Source organism: Podarcis gaigeae (assembly GCF_964106915.1).
Source record: "Podarcis gaigeae genome assembly, chromosome: 5".
NCBI classification, from domain to species: domain Eukaryota; kingdom Metazoa; phylum Chordata; class Lepidosauria; order Squamata; family Lacertidae; genus Podarcis; species Podarcis gaigeae.
In genome coordinates this window covers 94,948,087-94,975,696 of record NC_139681.1, presented here as the reverse complement: position 1 = coordinate 94,975,696, position 27,610 = coordinate 94,948,087, and the positions used below count along the sequence as shown (strand labels likewise).

At 43.0% G+C, this 27,610-nt stretch overlaps 1 protein-coding gene across 1 annotated transcript in view; it reads right to left on the bottom strand.

Annotated features, from left to right (window-relative positions):
* The window catches only part of LOC310844919 (cytochrome P450 2C8-like), a 41,096-nt gene that overhangs the window by 2,303 nt on the left and 11,183 nt on the right, over positions 1-27,610 (bottom strand). The window contains exons 2-8 of the mRNA XM_083739669.1: positions 22,763-22,925; positions 19,468-19,617; positions 19,105-19,265; positions 18,090-18,266; positions 9,465-9,606; positions 7,397-7,584; positions 6,783-6,924 (exon numbers count right to left, since the gene is read on the bottom strand). Coding sequence (XP_083595795.1) covers positions 6,783-6,924; positions 7,397-7,584; positions 9,465-9,606; positions 18,090-18,266; positions 19,105-19,265; positions 19,468-19,617; positions 22,763-22,925 — 1,123 coding nt within the window. The remainder of the gene's footprint in view (positions 1-6,782; positions 6,925-7,396; positions 7,585-9,464; positions 9,607-18,089; positions 18,267-19,104; positions 19,266-19,467; positions 19,618-22,762; positions 22,926-27,610) is intronic.

Here is a 27,610-nt window from a genome sequence, read left to right as displayed (position 1 = left end):
CCTGCTGCCCAGGAGGACTCCCCTGAGTGAGTGCTGAGGGCCCTGCTCCTTTCTGCCACTTACCATCTGGCCTGGGGTGGGTCCTGAAGCCTCATAAGGACTGCGTGGTGCTTGCTGCCTGCTGCCCAGGAGGACTCCCCTGAGTGAGTGCTTGAGGGCCCTGCTCTTGCCACTTACCATCTGGCCTGGGGCGGGGCCTGAAGCCTCATAAGGACTGCGTGGTGCTTGCTGCCTGCTGCCCAGGAGGAGTCCCCTGAGTGAGTGCCTGAGGGCCCTGCTCTTGCCACTTACCATCTGGCCTGGGGCGGGGCCTGAAGCCTCATAAGGACTGCGTGGTGCTTGCTGCCTGCTGCCCAGGAGGAGTCCCCTGAGTGAGTGCCTGAGGGCCCTACTCTTGCCACTTACCATCTGGCCTGGGGCGGGGCCTGAAGCCTCATAAGGACTGCGTGGTGCTTGCTGCCTGCTGCCCAGGAGGACTCCCCTGAGTGAGTGCTTGAGGGCCCTGCTCTTGCCACTTACCATCTGGCCTGGGGCGGGGCCTGAAGCCTCATAAGGACTGCGTGGTGCTTGCTGCCTGCTGCCCAGGAGGACTCCCCTGAGTGAGTGCTTGAGGGCCCTGCTCCTTCCTGCCACTTACCATCTGGCCTGGGGCGGGGCCTGAAGCCTCACAAGGACTGCTTGGTGCTTGCTGCCTGCTGCCCAGGAGGACTCCCCTGAGTGAGTGCTTGAGGGCCCTGCTCCTTCCTGCCACTTACCATCTGGCCTGGGGCGGGGCCTGAAGCCTCATAAGGACTGCATGCTGCTTGCTGCCTGCTGCCCAGGAGGACTCCCCTGAGTGAGTGCCTGAGGGCCCTGCTCTTGCCACTTACCACCTGGCCCAGGGCGGGGCCTGACAGGCCTCACTAGGACAGTGTTACTGCAGGAGGGGCACAGAGTGTTTTAAAAAATGTTTTTAAAAAAATTCTTTTGGATTTTTTGTATGTGGGGGGTGGGGGTGGGATTGATGTTTGGTTGGGTTTGGGGAATTATTTTTTTTATTTTGATGTTTTTGTAATTTTTACATTTTTTGTTTGTATTGTTTTATTGGTTTTGTTTGCTTGTATAAGTTGTTATTTTGTTCTTAGGGGGAGGGGTCAGGGCTGCCGGGGAGTGCACTGGGACAACCGATCTCAGTGATCACGGGTAGGAGGAGGAGTTATGCTAAGACCAGACCATGTCATTACAGAGGAGGCAGGTTTAGTCGTTGTCTGAGGACTATTCCTGCCTCCGGGTCTGGTCCTGACCGGATGGATACTAGAATCAGCAAGGGATACCCACATGACCTAAAGGTGCTGCTGTGCAATGCCAGGTCAATGATTCATAAGACCACTGCCATCCATGACTTGATCATGGATGGAGGACTCGACCTGGCATGTGTAACAGAGACTTGGTTGGATGAAGCAGATGGGCCTGTCCTTGCCGCTGCTTGTCCACCAGGTTTCTCTTACGCACAGCAACCCAGGTCATGTGGGCGGGGAGGGGGGGTTGCAGTGATTTTTAGAAAGTCATTAGTTTGCACCAGGCGTCCTATTGGGAAGACCCAGTTTTCTGAGTGCATGTTCTGGAAGTTGGGCAATAGGGGCAGTACAGGATTCCTTTTGGTGTACCGACCTCCCCGCTGCACCAAGGATTCCCTGCCCGAGCTGCTTCAGGTCGTGGCGGATGTTCTCCTGGAGACACCTAGCTTGGTCGTCCTAGGGGATTTTAACATCCATGCCGACACGACCTTACAAGGGGCAGCTCGGGACTTCGTGGAAAGCATGGCCTCCATGGGGCTGTCCCTGAATAAGTCTGGCCCAACCCATAGCCGCGGACATGCCTTGGACCTGGTGTTTACCTCTATGGATGTTGGTGATCTGACACTAAGTAAAAGTGAAACAAAAGAAGTGCCATGGTCAGATCACTTCCTGGTGCAACTGGACTTCTCTGCGACCCATCCCCTCTGCAGGGAGGTGGGACCAATTCGGATGGTCCGCCCCCGCCACTTAATGGATCCAAATGGTTTCCAGAGAGTGGTAGGGGATGCTTTATCCCATGTTGATGGCCTTTCAGCTGATTCCCTGGTGGCCCGCTGGAATGCGGAGTTAACCAGGGCTATTGACTGTTTGGCTCCGAAGCGCCCTCTCCGATTGCATGGAGCCCGGAGAGCCCCGTGGTTTTCCACGGATCTGAGGGCAATGAAACAATCGTTGAGACAGCTAGAGCGCCGGTGGCGGATAACTCATTCCGAATCTGATCGGACACAGGTTAGAGCTCAACGTCAAGCCTACCAAGTGGCGATAGCGACGGCGAAGAAGAATTTCTTCACCGCCTCTATTGCATCTGCAGAAAACAGCAGCAGGAAACTTTTTCAGGTGGTTCACAATTTAGCGGAACCACCTGTAACATTGGGGCCCAGTACAGGCCACATATTCTCCTGCAATGATTTTGCAAAGTTTTTTGCAGATAAACTAGCTCAGATTCGGGAAGAAGTAGACTCCACCGTGGGAGCAGGGCCAGGGCGGGAGAGTGCTAGAGTTCTGTCTAGTCAAGTTGAGTGGGATCAATTCCAATCTGTTACCTCCGAGGATGTGGACAGGCTGCTTGGACGAGTGAAACCAACCACCTGTCTCCTGGATCCTTGCCCATCCTGGCTTATAAAAGCTAGCCGGGAAGGACTGGGCGATGGGCTTCGTGGGGTGGTGAATGCTTCCCTCCGTGAGGGAGCCTTCCCAGACCCACTGAAAGAGGCGGTTATTAAACCGCTTCTTAAAAAACCATCTTTAGATGCGGCCACGATGGCCAACTATCGCCCAGTCTCAAATCTTCCATTCTTGGGCAAGGTGATAGAGCGAGCGGTTGCCGAACAACTCCAGGCACGCCTGGAAGAAGCGGACCATTTGGATCCCTTCCAGTCGGGATTCAGGCCTCATCATGGGACTGAAACTGCCTTGGTCGCACTGGTTGATGATCTCCGGCGGGCTAGGGACAAAGGTGAGAGCTGTTTCCTAGTTCTGCTGGATCTCTCAGCGGCGTTTGATACCATCGACCATAACATCCTTCTGGACCATCTTGAGGGGCTGGGAGCTGGGGGCACTGTCCTACAGTGGTTCCGCTCCTTCCTCCTGGGCCGTGTTCAGAAAGTGGTGGTGGGGGATGAGTGTTCAGACCCCTGGGCTCTCACTTGTGGGGTGCCTCAGGGTTCTGTCCTCTCCCCCATGCTTTTCAACATCTACATGCAGCCGCTGGGAGAGATCATCAGGAGGTTTGGGCTGGGTGTTCATCAGTATGCAGATGATACCCAGCTCTACCTCTCTTTTAAATCAGAACCAGTGAGGGCAGTGAAGGTCCTGTGTGAGTGTCTGGAGGCGGTTGGAGGATGGATGGCGGCTAACAGATTGAGGTTGAAACCTGACAAGACAGAAGTACTGTTTCTGGGGGACAGGAGGCGGGCAGGTGTGGAGGATTCCCTGGTCCTGAATGGGGTAACTGTGCCCCTGAAGGACCAGGTGTGCAGCCTGAGAGTCATTTTGGACTCACAGCTGTCCATGGAGGCACAGGTCAAATCTGTGTCCAGGGCAGCTGTTTACCAGCTCCATCTGGTACGTAGGCTGAGACCCTATCTGCCTGCGGACTGTCTCGCCAGTGCATGCTCTGGTTATGTCCCGCTTGGACTACTGCAATGCACTCTACGTGGGGCTACCTTTGAAGGTGACTCGGAAACTACAACTAATCCAGAATGCGGCAGCTAGATTGGTGACTGGGAGCGGCCGCCGAGACCATATAACACCGGTCTTGAAAGACCTACATTGGCTCCCAGTATGTTTCCGAGCACAATTCAAAGTGTTGGTGCTGACCTTTAAAGCCCTAAACGGCCTCGGTCCAGTATACCTGAAGGAGCGTCTCCACCCCCATCATTCTGCCCGGACGCTGAGGTCCAGCGCCGAGGGCCTTCTGGCGGTTCCCTCATTGCGAGAAGCAAAGCTACAGGGAACCAGGCAGAGGGCCTTCTCAGTAGTGGCGCCCACCCTGTGGAACGCCCTTCCAGCAGATGTCAAAGCAATAAACAACTACCTGACATTCAGAAGACATCTTAAGGCAGCCCTGTTCAGGGAAGTTTTTAACGTGTGATTTTACTGTATTTTTGGTTTTTATGGAAGCCGCCCAGAGTGGCTGGGGAGGCCCAGCCAGATGCGCGGGGTATAAATAATAAATTATTGTTATTGTTGTTGTTATTATTATTATTATTATTATTATTATTATTATTATTATTAAATAGCATAACAGTATGAATCCAGGCGAATAATTATTAAATAAATAGGAGCTAGAACCAAACATAGATTTAAACATATACATAGAATACTTAATTAAGGATAGATAATGGGTGAATAAAAATTTATAAGAAAGATTAAAAGATCAGTTAACACAGCTATATGGGGTGGGCTTCAGAAGTGCGGATCTAATAATATGGGCCTTCAGTTTAGGATTGAATTGTAGCATAGATCATTCTTCGTCAAATATCTATCATGGCAGCGCAATATCTGGTGACTGAATATGTGACTTCTGGGCTGTTGGTCAGAAGTGAAAAAGGACCTAGAAATATGGTCAAACTTGAAGCTTTCCTTGCTAGGCCGCATTGCTGCTATAAAGATGAATGTATTGCCAAGAATGTTGTTTTTATTCCAATCATTGCAAATTTTGGACAAAATGGATTGTTTCAAGAAGTGGTAGAGAGATATTTCTAGATTTGTCTGGCAGGGCAAGAAGCCCAGAATAAAATTTAAAATATTAACAGATGCAAAGGAAAGAGATGGATTCGCCCTGCCAGACTTTAAACTTTATTATGAATCAGCTGCTTCTTGAGAACACAGACATTTTGGATTTAGAAGGTTTCAATAATGTTTTTGGGTGGCATGCATATTTGTGGTACGATAAGGTCAAAGCACATAAGGCATTTAAAAACCATATTGTCAGGAAAGCATTGTTCAATGTTTGGATAAGATATAAAGATTTGCTTGAAAATAAAACCCCAAGGTGGTTATCACCGATGGAAGCGAAAGCTCAGAAAAAACTCAATATGGAGGCCAAATGGCCGAAATATTGGGGGATTTTGGAACAAGAAGGAGATAAATTGAAATTGCAGAGTTTTGAGAAACTAAAAGATAAAGTGTGTGATTGGCTTCATTATTATCAAATAAGGGAGGCTTACAATCTGGACAATTGGTGGAAATGACTGGCAGAATCCGAGACCAGGGAGAAGAGTCGGTGGAAGAAGATTGGAAGAAATTTAAAGACTATTTACAGAAATATTGTAAAATTAATGAATGTTAGAATGATGCCGGAATGAAATTAAGTGGTTTTTAGCAGTAATGTTATTAAGGAGCATGTGAAAATGGATTGTAAACAGGCGAGAAAGTAAAGCTATAATATATTAAGATGAAGGATTAAGATAAAAACCAAGAGGGAAAGGATTTGCTGAATTAACCAACCGTACTAGAATACAAAAAAGGGAGGTGTGAGGAAGTCAAGGAAATAAGTAAATGAAAGATAAGCATGGAAAGATGGATTTATTTTTAATTGTGTTTATTTTTTCTGTATTTTGTATTTCTTGTTTCTTTTTTCTAACTTTTTTTATTTCTGTAACCTTTTTTGAAACTTCAATAAATATCATTTTTTTTAAAAAAGAGTCTTATGAGGAACGGCTAAGGGAGCTGGGCATGTTTAGCCTGGAGAAGAGGAGGTTAAGGGGTGATATAATAGCCATGTTCAAATATATAAAAGGATATCACATAGAGGAGGGAGAAAGGTTGTTTTCTGCTGCTCCAGAGAAGCGGACACGGAGCAATGGATCCAAACTACAAGAAAGAAGATTCCACCTAAACATTAGGAAGAACTTCCTGACAGTAAGAGCTGTTCGACCGTGGAATTTGCTGCCAAGGAGTGTGGTGGAGTCTCCTTCTTTGGAGGTCTTTAAGCAGAGGCTTGACAACCATATGTCAGGAGTGCTCTGATGGTGTTTCCTGCTTGGCAGGGGGTTGGACTCGATGGCCCTTGTGGTCTCTTCCAACTCTATGATTCTATTCTATTCTATTCTATTCTATTCTATTCTATTCTATTCTAGGGCAGGGGTGGCAAATGTTGGGAGTTGCAGATGGAGACCACATAAGTGTATGTGCATGTGTGGGTCCCAAGCCACCAACCTAGAGATCCCCTTAACTTGCCAGTGCCTTGCACCATTCTGCTGACCAGCAGTGCCACTCCAGCCAGAAAGGTGCTCCTTCTGCTCTGGCCCACTCCCACCTGTGCTGCTGCTGATGTCATTTCCTGGAAGCAGACCAGTAAGCACATCTACAGATCACAACGTAGCTTGGTTTTCTGCATTTAGGAAAAGGTAAAGTTAACCCTGCCCTACAGGCCAGTCGTGTCCGACTCTAGGGTTGTGCGCCCACATCTCACTTAAGAGGCCGGGGGCTAGCACTGTCCGGAGACACTTCCGGGTCACGTGGCCAGTGTGACGAAGCTGCTCTGGCGAGCCGGCACCAGCGCAGCACACGGAAATGCCGTTTACCTTCCCGCTAGAAAGTGGTACCTATTTATCTACTTGCACTTAGGGGTGCTTTCAAACTGCTAGGTGGGCAGGAGCTGGGACCGGAAGACGGGAGCTCACCCCGCCGTGAGGATTCGAACCACCGACCATGCGATCGGCAAGCCCTAGGCACTGAGGTTTTACCCACAGCGCCACCCACGTCCTCTTCTGCATTTACCTGCACCAAATGGCAGATATTCTTCTCTGTTCACGAATTGTCCATCCTTGTCCAAAAAATGATTTGGGTTGAACTCTGCAGGTGTCTCCCATCGTGTTGCATCAAGAAGAACAGAGCGCAGATCGGGAATAATCACAGTCCTCTGCAAATAAGAAACAAGTGACTTGGAATGCATTCACATCAATACTTTTTTTTAAAAATTGTCCCACACTATCCCAAGACTAATCTTTGCAGAGACTGATCAGAATTATTATTATTATTATTATTATTATTATTATTATTATTATTATTATTATCATCATCATCATTATTATTATGATTATGGTGGGTGGCTTTGTATTCATCGAGGACTTTCCCCCACCTCTTTTAAAATGATAGCTCACAAGCAGGCTGAGACGTCTGGCCACTACATGCTTCTTCCCTGCCACAATTGCCCCATGGAATGGCACTTGCTGATGGTGAAACATGTCTGCAGATGGAGCTCCTGCTCTTCCCCTTCAGATTTTTGACTAGGCAGGAAGTTCCTGTATGCCTGGCAGCATCTCTCACTATACAACCTTTTGCTGCTCTTTGTTCTTGGGCTACAGGAGTGCAGCTATATCACACTGTTATACCTTGGGAATGAGAAAACCACGCAGCTTGAAATCCTTTGTACATTGCCTAGGGAACCCCCAAAAACCAGCAAATTTAAAGCGCTGTATTTCATGAATCACAGCATTAGTGTAGGGCAGTTTCTTCTTGTCTTGATAGCAGATTGAGTGAGCAGAACCTATGACATCTTCTATTTCCTTGTGCATTTTATCTGAAGAGAATGATGGAAACAGAAGGTTTATTGTGAATACTGCATTTTATTTCAGATGGACATTTAATTCGCTTGAACATATTCCATAAATCTCTGTGAATGAGTCCCAGTTTCTTGCATTTTTAGATCACCTGGTCCTCCAAAGAGCTCGTCTGTGTACATGATTCTTCCCCACTCTAGATCCCAGATGTGGAAAGGCTGAAAGTGAAGCTCATCGCAGTTGTTTCTCGTTACCAGAGCTGGCTGGATTTGCTGAAGGGCTGGGATCAAAGGCTGTCATATATTCATTCTCCACCCCCAGCCCTCAGTATTTCCTACTTAGTTTCACTAATACTCATTTCCTCATCTGATCTTTGGCTAGCATCACTCATATAAAGGTAAAGGACCCCTAGACGGTTAAGTCCAATCAAATGAGACTATGAGGTGCTTCACTCATCTCGCTTTCAGGCCTAGGGAGCTGGTGTTTATCCACAGACAGCATTCCGGGTCATGTGGCCAGCATGACTAAACCACTTCTGGCACAACTGGACACCATGATGAGTGCCAGAGCACACAGAAATGCTGATTACCTTCCCACCGCAGCACCACCTGTTTACTAACACTGGGATTCTTTCGAACTGCTACGTTGGCAGAAGTTGGGACAGAGCAATAGGAGCTCACCTGTCTTATGGATTCAAACTGCCAACCTTCTAATCAGCAATCCTTAGAGGCTCAGTGCTTTAGACCACAGTGCCACCCACATCCCTCATGTAATGGTGCATGGAGAGGCAGGAATGAGGCTCAGTCACTTATCTCACAGCAGGGGCATTGCGTGGACAGGCAGAGTCCCCTGATTCCGCGCGGTGTCCCCCGTCATGTGGAATAATGACTCATAACAACGTGCTATGGGATTAAATTGGCCACAACTTTATTAAATGTGGGTAGACCTTGGCTCAGGCATTGGGCGTTCTCCCTCCCCAGTCCCCAGCCGGAGACCTAGGGAGCATCAGGGTTATCCAGTGTGTGGGGGGGGGGGATGGGCCTGCTCTGGAGAACATATGTTCAAGCAGAGATAGCCGCCCCCGTTACGCCGCCGCCGCAGGGGAGAGCAATGACGACCTTTCGGTGTACGGTCAAAGCCTCCCTTCAGAAACCCCTTTAATGGGGAACCCTGGTATCGCCGACGCAAAGAGGAAGATGGACTAAAAGATTCCGCCCAAGGCCTGATACCGCCAAAGTTGTGACGTTTTGCTATGGGAAAGGCGAAACCTGCCAATGCAGGGAAATTCCTTTCCGGCCCTTTAACAGCGACCTTAACATAGCAACGCCCGTATACCTGTGAAGAAAAGTTAACCTGTGAAGAAAAGTTAACTTGCAAATAAGACATTAGCTGAGGGTGGGTAGGGTGGGAGAAGCTCTAGAGCCAAGTGAGGATTCCCAGGTAAGATCCTCCCTCTATTGTGTGGGCAGGTAATCCTTCCCCTACCTGGCCTGGTCTCCTTGGCAACACTTCCCCCAGGTGGGATTGGACAAGGGACCCTGACTGAGGTAGGTGGAGACCTCCAGGTATCCCACCTGAGGGAAGGCAAACCAAGCCTATGCTGTTGGAGCCGCTCCAGATCTAGGGGCTGTGCGCGTCCACGCAAAGGGCGCCCCCCGTTTTAAGCGGGGAGTGGTCATTTTTGTACATTTGCTGCATAAAGAAACTGCTAGCAGATTTGCAAAACAAAACAGGTTGTGGAATGGAATCAAACTGGAGGGGGGAATGCGTTGATTCCTGCATTGCAGGGGGTTGTATTAGAAGACCCTTAGGGTCCCTTCCAACTCTTTCCAATATGAAACCTTTAAAGAACTATGCTCCAGCCTAGTGGTCAAGAGAAGCCCTGGCTCTCCTCTCTCACCTTGGATATCTGGATGACTTGCCAGGAAGAGAAGTGCCCATTTCAGAGAACATGTAGCTGTGTCCGACCCTGCTACAAAGAGGTCAAAAATGCACTGGGCCAAGTTTTCTTCATCATAGGTGGACTCTAGGTCATTCCTGCTCTGGTGTTGAAAATGGGGAAAGTGACATGTCATTTACATGCATTACCTTCTGTCCTTCAGCACTTTATCTTCTTTCCCCCACTTATTATCATACCAGGGTGGCCACACATGCTTCATGAGAGGTGGGGTGTCCTCTTATAGTGCCTAAGGTGAAATGGGAAGCTGCTGCCACCCCCTCCCTTTTTTAAAAAAATAAATATTTATTAAGGTTTTAAAAATTATATTAAAAACAAAACATAACAACAATACAAACAAACACAAACAAAAAAAAGTATAATTTCATTCCCTTATTTTCTTATACCTTACTTTCCCGACTTCCCCATACCTCCCCTCTCTGTATTCCAATTTCTATTTTATTAATTCAGCAAATCCTTTCCCTTAATTTCATTTAGTTTTTAACCCTTCTTTTCTTACTACTTATCCAATCCAGCTGGAAACCACACAGTTTCTAAACCAACGTCATTCTAACATTCATTAATTTTGCAATATTTCTTGAGATAGTCCTTAAATTTCTTCCAATCTTCTTCCGCTGTCTCTCTCCCCTGGTCTCGGATTCTACCAGTCCCATATAGTCTATCACCTTCATCTGCCATTCTTCCAAGGTGGGTAGATCTTGTGTCTTCCAATACTTTGCGATGAGTATTCTTGCTGCTGTTGTAGCGTACATAAAGAATGTTCTATCCTTCTTTGGCACCGTTTGGCCGACAATACCCAAGAGAAAGGCCTCTGGTTTCTTCAGAAAGATATATTTAAATACCTTTTTCAATTCATTATATATCATTTCCCAGAAATCTTTGGGCATTATATATCATTTCCCAGAAATCTTTGGGCATGTCCACCAAAGGTGAAAGAATGTACCTTCAGTCTCTTTACATTTCCAACATTTATTATCAGGCAAGTGGTAAATTTTTGCAAGCTTGACTGGGGTCATGTACCACCTGTAAATCATTTTCATAATATTTTCTCTTAGGGCATTACATGCCGTAAATTTCCGCACCGGTGGTCCACAACTTTTCCCAGTCAGCAAACATAATATTATGACCAATGTCTTATGCCCACTTAATCATAGCCGATTTCACTGTTTCATCCTACGTATTCCATTTCAACAGCAAGTTATACATTTTTGACAAATTTTTAGTATTAGGTTCTAACAATTCTGTTTCCAATTTTGATTTTTCCACCTGGAAGCCAATTTTCCTGTCCATCTTGTAAACCTCCATTATTTGATAATAATGAAGCCAGTCTCGCACTTTATCTTTTAATTTCTCAAAACTCTGCAATTTCAATTTGTCCCCTTCTTGTTCCAAAATTTCCCAATATTTCGGCCATTTGGACTCCATATTAAGCTTTTTCACAGCTTTCGCCTCCATTGGCGACAACCACCTTGGGGTTTTACTTTCCAACAAATCTTTATATCTAATCCAGACCTTATACAATGATTTCCTGACAATATGATTTTTAAAAGCTTTGTGTGCTTTAATCTTGTCATACCACAAATATGTATGCCACCCGAAAGTATTATTAAAACCTTCTAAATCCAGAATATCTGTGTTTTCAAGAAGTAGCCAGTCCTTCAACCAGCAAAAAGCTGCCGATTCATAGTATAGTTTAAGGTCTGGCAGGGCAAATCCCCCCCTTTCCTTTGCATCAGTTAAAATCTTAAATTTAATTCTGGGTTTCTGGCCCTGCCACTTCTTAAAACAGTCCATCTTGTCCAGAATTTGCAATGTTTGAAACAAAAACAACATTCTAGGCAATACATTCATCTTTATAACCGCAATTCGACCAGACAAGGAAAGCTTCAAATTTGACCAGATTTCTAAGTCTTTTTTCACTTCTGTCCAAATTTTCTCATTATTATCTTTAAATAAATTCACATTTTTAGCTGTCATATTGATCCCCAAGTATTTCACATTCTTAACCACGGTTAATCCTGTCTCATTCTGAAACCTCTCTTTTTCAAAAGCTGTTAAGTTTTTCTCCAATACCTTAGTTTTTAACTTATTCAATTTAAAACCTGCTACGACCAAACTCTTGAATTATTTCTAAGACCCTTTTTGTACTAGATTCAGGCTCTTGTAATGTAAGTACCAAGTCATCAGCAAATGCTCTCAATTTGTACTGTTTTGCTCCGACCAGTACCCCTTTAACCAGCTGATCCCTTCTAATCATGTTCAACAAAACCTCCAGGACTGATATAAAAAGTAATGGAGAGATTGGGCACCCCTGACGTGTCCCTTTCTCTATCATGAATTCTTCCGTAACCACATTGTTTACAATTAACTTTGCTTTTTGTTCAGAGTTTATTGCACCTATACCATTTTCAAACTCTTGGCCTACCCCCATCCCCCGGAGATTCTTCCTCATAAAGCTCCAAGAAAAGCTCCAAGGCTTCCTCCGCATCGACAAATATCAAAACTGCTTTAGTGTTTATATTCACTTCCAGCTTTTCCAAAATGTCAATTATATTCCTTACGTTATCTGACAAATGTCTTCTTGGGAGAAAGCCCGCTTGGTCTCTGTGAATCTCCTCCATCAAAACTTTTTTCAATCTCTTAGCCAAAATGTCAGCAAAGATTTTGTAATCCACATTTAGTAAAGAAATAGGGCGGTAGTTCTTAAGTTGAGTCTTTTCAGTCTCTGTCTTCGGTATAAGTGTAATAAAAGCTTCTTTCCACGTTTCTGGTGCCCTTTTCCCTCCCAAAATTTCATTGCAGACTTCCTTCAAAGGTTGTAATAACCACTCCTTCAAGGCTTTGTAGTATCTGGAAGTCAGCCCATCTGGTCCCGAAGATTTACCCAGTTGCATATTTTGAATGGCACCTTCTATTTCCTGTTCAGTTATTTTCTGGTTCAGTACTAATTTACTTTCATTAGAGATTTTTTGTAGTCCATTTATTTCAAGAAATCGGTCTATGTCCGTTTCTTTCTGCGGCCCTTGTGAATATAATTGTTTGAAGTATCTCTGGAAGCATCTTCTAATTTCAGTTGGATTGTAGATATTCTTTCCTTCCACTTCTAAGTTTGTCACCGTATTCAATTTTTGCCTTTTCCTCATTTGCCAAGCCAAAAGTTTCCCATATTTATCTGCAGATTCAAAAGTCTTTTGTCTCATTTGTTTAATTTTACATTCTATTTCTTGATTCATCAATTCCATATATTGTATTTGATACAATTTAATTTCTTTCAGGATCTCATGAGACTTTGGTTTTGATCTTAATTTCCTTTCCCCTTCTTTTATCTTTTCCAAAATCTTGTTTTTCTTCTCATTTTGGCTTCTCTTCTTTATTGCATTTTGTTGTATCAAGAATCCTCGCATAACGGCTTTACTTGCATCCCAGACTACTCTTTTTTTCAACATTGGTCTTCATATTTATTTCAAAGTAATCTCTCAAAGTCTTTTGGGCCTTTTTGTATACTTCCTCATCTCTAAATAAGGTGTCATTCATCCTCCATCTGAAGGAACCAGCTGTCATTAGCTTCATCTCCATCTTTACGGCGTTGTGGTCGGAGCAAGTTTTGGGGCAAATTTCAACTTTCTTTATCTTTGGAGCCATTCCTCTAGTAACCCATATTTGGTCAATTCTAGTCCATGTCATTTTGGCTTCAGAAAAAAAGGTTCCCTTTCTCTCAAGAGGGTTTTTTGTTCTCCATATGTCAACCAAGTCCATATTGTCAGTCATTTCAAAAAAGGTTTTTAGTAATTACCTGTCTCTGTGCTTTGTCCATATTTGTAGATACTACTCCATTCATGTCTCCCATCAAAATTACATTATAATCCAGATAGTCCAACAAAATCTCATGCAACTTCTTAAAGAATTCAGATTTCCCCTCATTCGGTGCATAAATTCCTACAATCAAAAGTTTCTCTCCTTGGGCTTGGATTTCAGTTGCAAGGAATCTTCCTTGGTCATCTTTAAAAATTAATTTCGGCAACAATCTTTCCTTTGCATAAATCACCACTCCTCTTTTTTTAACTCTGTCAGACGAAATAAATTCTTGTCCCAGTCTTTTATTAATAAGTATTTTCCTATGTGATCTCGTCACATGTGTCTCTTGTAAGCAGATCAAATCCAATTGTTCTTTCTTTAATATATGAAAAATGCTTTTTCTCTTCCGGGGCATGTTCAGACCATTGCAATTCCAGCTAAGAAGTTGCAGAGCCATGATGATGTTATTTACTCTTTCCTCCTACAGCTCCAAGTAGTTGTTCTTCTTGAGTCGGTGGTTGCAGTCCAAATGATAAATTTGCAATATCCAGCATTCCTTTTCTTGGTGAAGTTGGTTCTAGTCCAGATTCCGCCTCTTTCTGAAGGTCCTCCTCGTGGTCTCTCAGAAATTTGTCTTTGTCACCCACTGTCCTTATTCTTATTCCTTTGTATTTAAAAGATAGGCCTTGAGGGAATTCCCACCTGAAAGGTATATTGTTTCTTTTTAGCAAGATGACCAGATCTCTATAGTGCGTTCTTGCATCCAAAATGTACTTCGGTATGTCTTTAAAGATCTCCACGTAGGAATCTTCAATTCGCAGTGTTTTTTGGTAGTGCAAATTCAAAATTTTGTCTCTTTCTTCTTTGGATCTTAAAGTTATCAAACAATCTCTTGCCTTATTCCTTCTTTGTCTTGCACCAAGTCTAAATGCACTTACTATCTTAAATTCTTCCTTCTCTGGGCCCAGTTGCCAAAATTCTGAAAATTCTTTTGTAAGAAAGTCCACCAAATTATCGCTTTCGCTTTCCGGTACTGCTCAAATTCTCAAATTCTTCTCTTTCCTGTGCAAATCAATCATGGACAGTGTCAGATCATGATCCTCCAGTTTTTTGAAGACCAGTGGGATTTTTTCCTGTGTAGTAATCACAATTTCCTTGGCCTCCTCTGCAATCTTTCGAATTGTAGCCGATTCCTCTAATAATTTTTCAATGGTTTCTGTGTTAGAATTCACCTTCTTTCCAAGTTCATTTATACTTGTAGTATTTAAATCAATTTTTGCTGAAACCTCTGCTACTTTCTTGTTGGTTTCTGCAATTTGTTTATTGGTTTCAGCCACTTGTTTACTTGTCTCTGCCCCTTGCTTCGTTAAATGTTCCAGGGATTCATTTATTTTTCCAAGTGCCTTAGCCAGTGCGTCTTCCAATGAAATAATTCTTTGTTTTGCTTGTGAGGCAGCAGCTGCACCTGTGAGTCCGGATCTTGAGGCCCTCCTTTGTTGTGAAGTATCTATTTTGTATTGTCTGCCAGATCTTAGACTTTTTTCCTGTATCTCTACTTTCCCTTTACCATCCATAACACTCTCATGCCGGGCCAAGGTCAGTCACACGCTTTGTATGGTTGTTTAGAATAGAAATTTTTTGATGGCTCAGCAGCTAGTATTTCAATTGTTCTTAATTACAATCAAGTCTCCTCTAGGGGGAGAAGTCTCTGGCTTCACTTTACAGTTTTTAAAACAAAGTATTCTTTGCAAGTCCCCCAGGTCACCTAAAAGTCCACAGTATCAATTTTCTTCAAAGTTATTTAAGTGCTACACAGTTCATATATAATCCAGGGACACTGTATCCTTTCAAAAAGTTAGTTCAAAAGTTTGCTCCAAAGTTACTTCTTTACCTTAACGTGCAGACAGCCTGCAGCCGGCTTCCCTGTCAAAGCAAACCGTTCCCAGGGTATCAAAGCAGTGGTAAAAGATCAAATTCCCTTCTTTCAAACAGGCAAATATGGTACACAATTTCCTCCCCTCCGTTCCTGCTTACGGGAGGAGGGCTATTTTCTGGCGATGGATTTGTTTTTGTCCAAAAGTAAACTCTCTTACAGTTCCAGCTTAAACGTCTCTTTACTTTAATCACTCTGCAGAGCGGAAAAGGTAGACTTCCTCTTTAAACCTTTCCCATCTCGGACCAAATTTTCTACAAATTTAGCTTCAGATTAGTCCTTTAATCATTAATCCTACTCACGGGTAGTTGCTTTTCTTAAGTCCAATTCCTCGGAAGAAATCAGCGCTCTCCGCTAATGGCGATGCAGCTTCACTCCACAGGCTCGGTAAACAACTCTCAGCACCGCGCCACTCACCCGCTGATGCTCGGAAGCCTTTAAAAAGGCTCTTTGCAGTTTTGGGGGGGCACAAAAGGTGCCCACCGAGTCTCCTTGTTCACAGGTTTCACCACCTGTGATTTGTTGGGGTCCCCGTTTTGCCGTAACGGCAGGAACCGAACCTGTAGAGCAGACTCCCTCCGGAGCTCCGGGGGAAATCCGCTATTAAGCGCTGGTGCTTATCGGAAGTCCCTGCCACCCCCTCCCTTACTGTTGCTGCCCTCACTCGCTGGATCATCACCTTTTCGTGGTGAGTGGGCTTGCACATTCCTATGACCCTTGTGAGTGAAGCCATTGGGAATCTCGTACTCCCAGCAGGGTCACCCAAGGCGGTAAGGTCAAAGGGGAGGAGCTAGACAAAGAATGACCCAAGAAGTCATCAACGGCAGAACAGGTGGGTGATAACAAGCGGTATGTTACAACGGCTGTAAAGGTGGATGAAAGCTGCAGCAGATAAGAATTTACCAGTCGCCATGACAACTCATGTCATCAGAACAGAGCCTTATCGCGAAGACTGTTCATTGGTCAGTGTGCACTGATCTACAGACATAAAACAAATTCACGTACAGGCATCTTCCAAAAAAAAACCCATCCCAAACCCAAACACCCAAAGTTCCATGGTGATCAGCATATGGTAACAGGGGCAGGATTGTGAAATCTAGAAGCCCTTAGTCATGAAACAGCACATGGGCGGTGGATACAGATTCAGTCATTCTGACTCAAGGAAAAAGGCAGTTGAGCAGCTTGGCAGCTGTATCCATGACTGAGCAGCCCTTTTTAGGATCTACTCTGCTCACTCCAAAATGGGGGAGGGGCTAGAAAAGGTGCCCTAAAAATAGTCTGCCTCTCTTTTCCCCTGACTGGATTACCACACCCAGTGGGGTCACCACCCAGCGGTGGTCAAAGACAATTGAACTTTGGAACATGGAATATATGGACAGATATAACACAGATAATGAGCATCCTGAACACAGAACTGCCATCATTGCAAGAGAGATGTGACGTTTTAACATCAATATTGCAGTGCTTCAAGAGACTCAAAGAGCAGACAAGGGACAACTGAAGGAAGAAAAAGGAGGCTACACATTCTTCTGGAAAGGTCTATCTGAACAAGAATGTCAAATATATGAGGTAGGCTTCGCTATCAAAAACAATCTTGTAAAGCTCCTGTCAGAAGTCCCTACCAGACTTCTGGTAAACTCACCAAAAACCAACAGGCTACTATTACCAAAACACTAGTTTGACAGAAAAATAAATTTAAAACTTCATGGAGGCATCCTCAGTTTAGTTTAAGAATATTTTGTTTTGGATTTTCTGTTTTCTCAGTCCACATTTGAATGTCAGATAAACATCAGTCCAAAAAATGCTTCAAAGGAAGACCCCATAATACACTTAAGTTTCCACTCCTTTACACTCACATTTCCTAGACATTTCTATATTTGCTTATGGATGGATGTCAACCCACTTGAGCAACTAAATTGACTATGAGAAATAATTGGAGGGAACTCAATGCGATTTTCAACTGAGATTCAGAAAAAAAGATACAGTGGTACCTCGATTTTCAAACAGCTTAGTTCCCGAACAACTTGGAACTTGAATGCTGCAAACCTGGAAGTCAATTTTTCGGTTTACAAACTTTGCTTCGGAAGCTGAATGTGCTCCTGAGCTTCCATTTTCACTGTTGCACTGCTAATTTGTGTCCCCCCCCATTGTAACCAAAGCCTTCCATTTCCGATTGAAGTGTCATGAGGTGATATTTGGAGCTTATATTTGGTGCTTTTGTTTTTGCTATTTTTTTGCGTTTTTGTTTGTGTGGCTTTTTAATTTTTGTGACTGTAGCTTGTTCTTCAATTTATGATTGATTGATTGATTGTGTGACTATGGAAATGGATAAAAACCCACCATCCAAACAATGACTATCATCAGCGCAGGTAAGAAAGAATTTTAATTTTAATTTTTATCCATCCACAATACTGTTTTATTTATTTTATAGTACAGTACAGTGATTACAGCTTTCATTTTATGGATCAATGGCCTCATTAGATAGAAAAATTCACGTTAAATTGCTGTTCTATGGGTTGTTTATAAAAGTCTGGAATGGATTCATTTTCCATTACTTTCTGTGGGAAAGTATGACTATGAGGGGGGCAGAGAGAGATATTGGTGTCCTGGCAAGAGATTAGTATTCACTTATATTTATATTTTTTATTAAAGATTTCAACATAACAATTAATCAAAAACATATCACCCTCATCCCCCCTATTTTCCTGTCCCAGAAAAGAAAACCAGCCCCCCCACCCCCACCCCCCCAGACTTCCCTCAGCTCCTCTCTCATTTCACTCATAACATGGAATATAATGATTCCTTGGATGAGCAGCATTCGGTTTCAAGCAGATACTTACTTTCTCCATCTGAAGTAGATAGAAATCAATGAGATCCTGTGGCTCATACAGAGACTGATTCTCCTTATGCTTCTCTATCTCCTCCTTTGCAAACGAACGCACCATCTCTGTGCAGGACAGGGCCTTCTTGTGGGGCCCTGGGAGATGTTTCATGAGCCATGGGAGCATTTCACAAAGCTAAAGGAAAGATAGCAGAAATGCTGCCATTACCATGAGGAAGCTTGGTCACACCGTTTGTGCTTTGGATTAGCACTTTAAAAAACATGATCTGCATTATTCTTCAGGGCTAGCATATTAGTTTGAGTCTCACTAAGAAGAAGGAAGGTGTCTATAGCTTCTCTGGAATCCCACAATGATTGGATTCTGTGAATTATCCTTAGCTGAAAATGTGAAAGAAAAGTATGGCTCAAAATATTTTTCCAGCTTCCCAGGCATAATTTCAGAACTGGGCACTATCTCAGGGCCTCTCCTGGAACAAGTTAGTGCCCATTTGTGATAGTTGGAGGTGGGTGGAGAATAGGGATGGGGGGAAATTCAAGTACGGTAAGTTTCATGAGTAAGTGGTGGCTGCAGGGGCCTCACCATGGACGCCATCATGATTGCCACTGCTAGGTGGGTATAGAGTAGACACATTTAGTTTTCTATGATGGCAAAAAAACCTATGTAATTCCCTTCTTGAGAAGATTATTTTGTTCACCTCTCTTCCCCTTGGTGGGCTCTAGATGACCTGTTCTGAAGGTCATTGTTCCATTTTTGTCCCATCTTCCCTCTAAAGTGTCTCCTGTGGTGGACAAAGTCTTCTTTTGTTGTTGTTTTATGGGGGGTTTTGGTGTGTTTTTATCTCAATGATAATCATGAGCAATTGATCAGGCTGTGAGATAGTAAGTGGCCCTTATCTCAGATCAATTTAAACCTGATCTCACTTCTCCAACCCTCTATCAGAATATTGATTTGTGGTATTAAAGCCCTTGGGTGGTATTAAAGCCCTTTGGCAGGAATGGAAATGACTACTCACAGCATAACCAAAGCTACATACAAATTGTAGGATAAATTCTATGGCTTTTATCAGCTTCTGGAACCGTTCATCTTCAAGAGCAAACCGGTGCCCAAAAGCCACAGCACATATCACGTTGGAGACTGAAGTAGCGATGGGCATGGAGGGGTCAAGTGGCTGTCCTGCAAAATAAAGTTATACTAATGTTAGCTGAGCTGGTCCAGTTCATACTGAGAGTGGGGTTTCATGGTGGCCAAGAGAAACTGCTGGGATCTCCATTAGGAACCAAGAAAAGCATATCACATTCCTTTCTAAAATGGACAGAGGTAGGACACAAATATATCTAGATATGCCAGCTCAGCACCATCACTTAGCATCAAATACCCTTTGAACGTGCAAAAGCCTCCACGAGCTGATGGGCCTCCTCTGCTACTTGGTGCTCCATGCCTTTCTTTTCCCGCCACAGCTTCCGCAGAGTGACTACAACAAAGCGTCTCTGTTGCCTCCAGGTGTGACCATTTGATAATGCAATACCTATGGAAAATCAGTGAGAAATGACAACAATCATACCTCGGGTTAAATTCGCGTCGGGTTAAATCTTAAATCTTTTCAGGTTGCCTCCCATGGGGACCCAGAAGTAACGAAACAGGTTACTTCAGGGTTTTGCTGCTCGCACATGCGCAGACGCTCAGAATGACATCAGAGGCATGCTCACTTTACAGTATCAGCAAAAAGTGAGATTTCTCGACAGCTCTACCATTTTGATTTTTGAAGAGAAAACTGGTATCTGATACAGTGTGATGTCAACAAGTTTAGATCTTTCCATGGAAGGCCATCACAATCAAATTTCACTTCTATCTGGGTGCCACAGGGTTCTGTCTTGGGCCCGGTCTTATTCAACATCTTTATCAACAACTTGGATGATGGACTCAAAGGCATCCTGATCAAATTTGCAGATGACACCAAACTGGGAGGGGTGGCTAACACCCCAGATGACAGGATCACAATTCAAAACGACCTTGACAGAATAGAGAACTGGGCCAAAACAAAGAAGATGAATTTTAACAGGGAGAAATGTAAAGTATTGCACTTGGGCAAAAAAATTGAGAGGCACAAATACAAGATGGGTGACACCTGGCTTGAGAGCAGTACATGTGAAAAGGATCTAGGAGTCTTGGTTGACCACAAACTTGACATGAGCCAACAGTGTGACGCGGCAGCTAAAAAAGCCAATGCAATTCTGGGCTGCATCAATAGGAGTATAGCATCTAGATCAAGGGAAGTAATAGTGCCACTGTATTCTGCTCTGGTCAGACCTCACCTGGAGTACTGTGTCCAGTTCTGGGCACCACAGTTCAAGAAGGACACTGACAAACTGGAACATGTCCAGAGGAGGGCAACCAAAATGGTCAAAGGCCTGGAAACGATGCCTTATGAGGAACGGCTAAGGGAGCTGGGCATGTTTAGCCTGGAGAAGAGGAGGTTAAGGGGTGATATGATAGCCATGTTCAAATATATAAAAGCATGTCACATAGAGGAGGGAGAAAGGTTGTTTTCTGCTGCTCCAGAGAAGCGGACATGGAGCAATGGATCCAAACTACAAGAAAGAAGATTCCACCTAAACATTATGAAGAACTTCCTGACAGTAAGAGCTGTTCGACCGTGGAATTTGCTGCCAAGGAGTGTGGTGGAGTCTCCTTCTTTGGAGGTCTTTAAGCAGAGGCTTGACAACCATATGTCAGGAGTGCTCTGATGGTGTTTCCTGCTTGGCAGGGGGTTGGACTCAATGGCCCTTGTGGTCTCTTCCAACTCTATGATTCTATGATTCTATGATCTATCAAGCTTCTGGTGATGCTATTGGGAAAAGAATGGAAGTGGTGGAAATGGAAGGAGCTTTTTTCTTTCTCTCTTGCTAAATTAGGATGGAAAATCACTGCCTACAGGAAATGGGATCACAAGATATAAAACTGGGTGTAAAATAATGAATATACAACAAGTAAATAACTTATTTATTAAATATTGTACAGTGGTACCTCAGGTTACATACACTTCAGGTTACATACGCTTCAGTTTATAGACTCTGCTAACCCAAAAATAGTGCTTCAGGTTAAGAACTTTTCTTCAGCATGAGAACAGAAATCGGGCTCCGGCGGCGCGGCAGCAGCAGGAGGCCCCATTAGCTAAAGTGGTCTTCAGGTTAAGAACAGTTTCAGGTTAAGTACGGACCTCCGGAACGAATTAAATACTTAACCTGAGGTACCACTGTATATGACTACAGAGATTCCTGTTTAAATAGAAATGAAGAATTTGTTTTTTGTTAAAAAAAAATAGAGGAATGGTTGGAATTTTTTGGGAGATAAAGTCACCATACTGGAATGGAGGAGGACTATTGGGTACACACTTGAAGGTGATAGCCGGCTGGTGAAAGACCCTGTGTGAGAGGCAGAGAAGGAAAGATCTCCCAGGGTGGGAGACTGGGGGAAGAAAGGGAAGCACCCAGGTGAGAGCTGGGAGGGTCCATTCCCTTCTGTGTGAGACAAGAGTTAAGATCTACCTTTGAGACAGGGCTTAGCGTTTCTTTCTCTCTTTTCCTTTTTTTCCTTCTTTGTTTAGTTAGTGTTTCTGAAAAGTTTCAATAAAAAGTATGGAAAACCAAACAAACCCAATTCAGCCAATTTTTCGACACTGTTTTTAAGGATATGATGTGTGGTGTCAACCAGTTACTACTTCTACTGGTCCAGCTAGACAGGTTTGGGTTTTTTAACTGAGGGTGAATTCTGCACCATATTTTTGACAAGACGTAATGCATCAATGGTGGATATGTTCTGCTTTGTTAATTCCTCTGCAACGCTGCCAGATACTACTGAATTATTTCTGTCTGGGGAAACGATCTATTTTGCAACAAAAGTGGGACAAAAATAAGTTTGTGCATTTGTAGTTTTCAGCAGAAAGTTAAAGGATGTGACAGAATGGAAATGAAACTGTATGATCACCTCAAAATCTTTGCAGGCATAAATAGTATTGACAATGGAGTTGGATATAACCATCTTGAAAGTATTATGAGCACAAATCATTATGAATGTGCAATTAAAAAACGCTTTCTGGAGGAGCCCCTAGCACCAGTAATAAACTGTGGAGTTAGTGATAGGAATTATTGGGCAGGCCAGCCCCACAGTAACTCACATGGTGGCCCTTGTGGAGGATAATCTGACTTACTTAGGCCCCGGGACCTCTAAACTATTATTATTAATAGTTTAAACTGTTTTTATATCTCTGTAAGTTGCCTTGAGACAAAAATGCAAGAAGCAATTCATAATTTATAATGATGATAGTAACTATGTGATTGCAAAGTTCACATGTTATATTTGCCACATGAGTCCATGCCCAAAACATGTTGGAAGAGCTTGTTGAGAGAAGCAGTGTATTGTGTTTCTTAGAGATGTCATAATCAACCAAATCTTCACATGTGCTGAAGCCAGGTTTTCATGGACCCAAACGAATGTGTCATTTGATAGCATGAGAACTAGCCAATCTGAATGACATCAGCCCCTAGGTGTTGGCTCCTAGGTAATGCATTTCCCGCTGTGTTACAGTAATAGAGAACCTTTGTTCTGGACAGCCCTTTAAAAGTTTCATCTTGGGAAAATATCAGTAGAAATTCTTATTCTTCACTACTTACCCCTTCCTTTTATCAGAGTCCTAAGGAAAGGAGTCTCTGGTCGCTCGTCTAATTCTTCAGAGTGGTCAATGAGCGCTTCTTTCACTGCTTGGAATCCAGACAGTACTACAATGGGTAGATGTCCAAACCATAGTGTGTAAATATTTCCATGTTGCTTTCCCAGCTACCATTTGGTTCAAAATAGAAGAGAGGAATGATGTGTTCAAAAAACATAGTTGCATATTTCAACTTAATACAAGAACGTTATCCGCCCTCACCTCTGCAATTTCTCACTATGTGCAGTTCATTTGCTAACATCTTTCCCCCTCCTCCTCCTCCTCCTCCTCCCCTTCCTCCCTCCCTCCCTCCCTCCCTCCCTCCCTCCCTCCCTCCCATAATTCCAACCCATTTGTTTTACTCCCTCCGAGCCATGTTGCCTCTGCCTAGGATCAGAGCAGCAGAGACACTTCATAGTAACCAGCCCTCCTGCGACAGACAAGAAGATGCACAAGTCATTGCCAGAAAATGATCTTGCCACAATCTTTGTGTGTGCAGGGATGTGGAACCTGTAGCCCACCAGATGCTTTTGAACTAGAACTCCCACCATCCCTGACTATTGGCCACGGTGGTTGGGGCAGATGGGCATTGTAGTCCAAAACATCTGGAGGGTACCAGGTTGGCATAGGCTGGGTTAGAGCCCTGGGTCAGCTTTCAGACCCACAGTGGGTTACAGCAGGAGCATCACCACCATGCAAATATATGGAAAGGAATACAGATGATACATGTCTGGGCTAGAGAATATTACCAATTCCAATGTTTTAAAAGTTAATATGTTCATATCCGATGGTTGAGTGATTTTGTATTTTTTGAAGAGTTTTCGCTGAACAAAGGCTCATAATTGCATTTAAGAAACAAACAAATAAACTAAACTATGGTCTGACAAAAAGTTAATGCTTGTGGAGGAGGCAATGGAAAGGTGCCTGTTCTGTTTGTCTCTTGTCTTCTCTGGTTACATGTGAGCTGCTGTTGAGAAAGGCTGATGTGCTCCTGCTTCATTGCCAATTGAACTTGTTCCCCTTCTCTCTGTTGGAAGGGGAGAGGTACACAGCATTCTAGGCCAGGGATGTCCAACAGGTAGATCGTGATCTACCAGAAGATCGCAGTGTGTCTGTGGTAGATCTTGGGGGCCCCCCGAACCCTTCTGAAAGCTCAAGAACTTTGGCTCCCTATAAAAGCTCAACAAATTTGGTAGATCACTGCCAGTTTCTTTATAATGGGAGTAGATCTCAGTCTCTTGAAAGTTGGACATACCTGTTCTAGGCCATGTCGCAAAATGCAATAGAACAAAAGGAAGAAAAGATCAAGAACATACTGTAATAAGCTGTTTTATTAATTCAGCTTCTTGTGTTACACAATGTATTTTGGAGATAAGTGCCCTTCAACAAGCAGCTATGAACGACACACATTAAAACTAGTATAAAGGGGCAAGATTCTGATTAATACTGAAAAGCACAAAACCATACAAAGTAGGATAATGGCAGCATGGGTAGCTATGTGAAATCAGGGGAAAACACAAGGCAACATAAAACGTTGTTGTATTTTCTATGGGTCAACTTGTAAGTGGTAGCAAGACTTCCTTTCCAAGTGAAATTAGTTTCACGGCTTTCTAAATGACACTCTGAAGCTGATTTCAGAGCCCTGCCCTTGCAATAATGGAGAGAGTATTACCTGGAGATTAGCACTCACTGTAGGCTTGCCATACATAGGGAAAATTCCTGACATGTCCTGACAGGAATCGGCAAAATGTCAGGAACACTGAGATGTATGGCAACCCAATGGAAAAAGCTCAACAATTTCCTAAAAAATGGCAACCCTAGTTTACCGTAGAGATCCTTTAAGAAGATTTTGGTATTTTAGTTTATAATTTGTTTTTTTATTTTTTATTTTTTTAAAAAATATTTTTATTACTTTTGAGAAATACAGAAAAAAGAATAAAGAATAGTTATGAGAAAATAGAATAGAAGAATAACAAATTTCCATGTTCTTTTTCCATCCAATCTAAAGGACTTCCCCACATCCTCCAAACCCTACGTTCCCTGTCTTATAAAGCATCAGCAATTTGTTAACTTATTTCAAAACTTATTGTATCTTCCATTTTATCATGTTCCCTAATTTCAATTTTACTGTAACCCAATTCTTATATACTTTGTATTAAACACAATAAAGTTGTTTCATTATTTTACCTCTAAATTCTTGTGTCTTAATTTTCATTTCATTAACTTACGTTTGCTGAAGCTAGAGTTTCCTGAAAGGTGCATTTTTTTAACATTCATACAGCTTATAGTGTTTTTTCAAATAGTCCTTAAACTTTTCCCAGTCCTCCTCAATTGTTTCTTCTCCCACGTCTCGGATTCTGCCAGTCATTTCAGCCAATTCCATGTAGTCCATCAACTGTGATTGCCATTCCTCCAGCGTGGGTAAATCTTGTGTCTTCCAGTGTTTTGCAATCAGGATCCTTGCTGCTGTGGTAGCATACATGAAAAAGGTTCTGTCCTTCTTAAACACTCTCTGGTCTACCATACCCAGGAGGAAGGCCTCTGGTTTCTTAGGTAAGGTAAATCTCAGTACCTTTTTTAGTTCATTATGGATCATTTCCCAGAAGGCCTTCACTTTCGGGCAGGTCCACCAGAGATGAAAGAATGTCCCTTCCGCCTCTCCACATTTCCAACATTTATTATCAGACAGATGGTATATCTTAGCTAGCTTGACTGGGGTCATGTACCACCGGTATACCATTTTCATAATATTTTCCTTCAAGGCAATGCATGCCGTAAATTTCAAACCGGTGTTCCATAACCTTTCCCAGTCTACAAACATAATGTTGTGCCCCACGTCCTGAGCCCATTTTATCATAGCGGATTTGACTGTCTCGTCCTGTGTATTCCACTTAAGCAGCAAATTATACATTCTCGAAAGTAGTTTACTTTTTGGCTCTAACAATTCAGTCTCTAGTTTCGATTTTTCCACCTGGAATCCAACCTTTTTATCTATTTTAAATACCTCTTGAATTTGCGCATAGTGCAGCCAGTCTCGTACCTTAGTTTTCAATTTCTCCAAGCTTAGCAACCTCCAATTGTCTCCAATTTTTTCAATTATTTCCCAATATTTAGGCCAATGGGCCTCCATGTTAAGTCTCTTACGTGCCTTGGCCTCCACCGGTGAGAGCCACCTCGGAGTCTTACTCTCCAATAAGTCTTTATATTTTGTCCAGACCCTCAAAATTGCTCTTCTGACAATATGGTTTTTAAACAATTTGTGCACTTTGACCTTGTCATACCACAAATATGCATGCCACCCAAACGCATTGTCAAACCCTTCCATATCTAGGACGTCAGTGTTCTCCAATAAAATCCAATCTTTCAACCAGCAGAAGGCTGCAGATTCATAATATAACCTCAAGTCTGGCAGGGCAAATCCCCCTCTTTCTTTCGCATCAGTTAATATTTTAAACTTTATTCGGGGCTTTTTGCCCTGCCAAACAAACTTAGAAATATCCTTCTGCCACTTTCCAAAACATTCCACCTTGTCCACGATCTGTAGGGCCTGAAACAAAAATAACATTTTCGGCAGTACATTCATCTTTACAGCAGCTATTCGGCCTAACAAGGAAAGTTTCAATCTTGACCATGTTTCCAAATCTCTTTTGATTTCTGACCAACATTTCTCATAGTTATCTTTAAACAAATTCAAGTTTTTGGAGGTCAGGTACACCCCTAGGTATTTTACTTTTTTAACCACATTCAACTCCGTTTCTTTAGAGAACTCATCTGTTTCTGTAACTGTCAAATTTTTTGCTAAAACCCTGGTTTTTTGCTTATTTAACTTAAACCCCGCCACCCGACCAAAGTCAGAAATTAATTCTAACACTCTTTTAGTACTGGAGACTGGTTCCTGAAGTGTTAATACCAGGTCATCTGCAAATGCTTTCAATTTATATTGTTTCACTCCGACCTCAATTCCCTGAACCAACCGGTCCTTTCTAATCATGTTTAGCAACACCTCCAGAACTGAGATGAACAAAAGGGGGGATAGGGGGCACCCCTGACGTGTCCCTTTTTCAATTTTAAACTCCTCTGTCACCACATTGTTTACTATCAATTTAGCTTTTTGTTCTGTGTAAATTGCTTCTATACCATTTTCGAACCCCCGCCCCACTCCCATCCCTTCCAAATTTTTCTTCATAAACATCCAAGAAATATTATCAAAGGCCTTCTCAGCATCAATAAAAATTAAAGCCGCTCTAGTATTAAGATTTGTTTGTAGAAGTTCCAAAATGTCAATAATGTTTCTTGTGTTATCAAACAAATGCCTACCAGGGAGAAAGCCAGCCTGGTCCTTATGAATCACTTCATTTAATACTTTTTTAAGTCTACTTGCCAAAATATCTGCAAAAATTTTATAATCCACATTTAGGAGTGAGATGGGGTGGTAATTCTTAAGTTGAGTCTTTTCAGTTTCTAATTTAGGTATCAATGTGATGAAAGCTTCTTTCCACGTTTCCGGTGCCTTCCTTCCCTCCATAATCTGGTTACAAACCTCCATCAAAGGTTGTATCAAATAGTCCTTTAAAACTTTATAATATTTGGAGGTTAGGCCATCAGGGCCTGGGGACTTGCCAAATTGAAGATTTTGAATGGCACTTTCAATTTCTTGCTGTGTAATGTTACAGTTCAGGTTTGTTCTCATTTCCAGGGGTATTTTTTGTAATCCATTAGTTTTAAGAAATTGATCCACCTCGGAAGCTTTTTGCGGCCCTTGTGAATAGAGTTCTTTGAAGTACCTCTGGAAGCACTTTCTAATTTCCTCGGG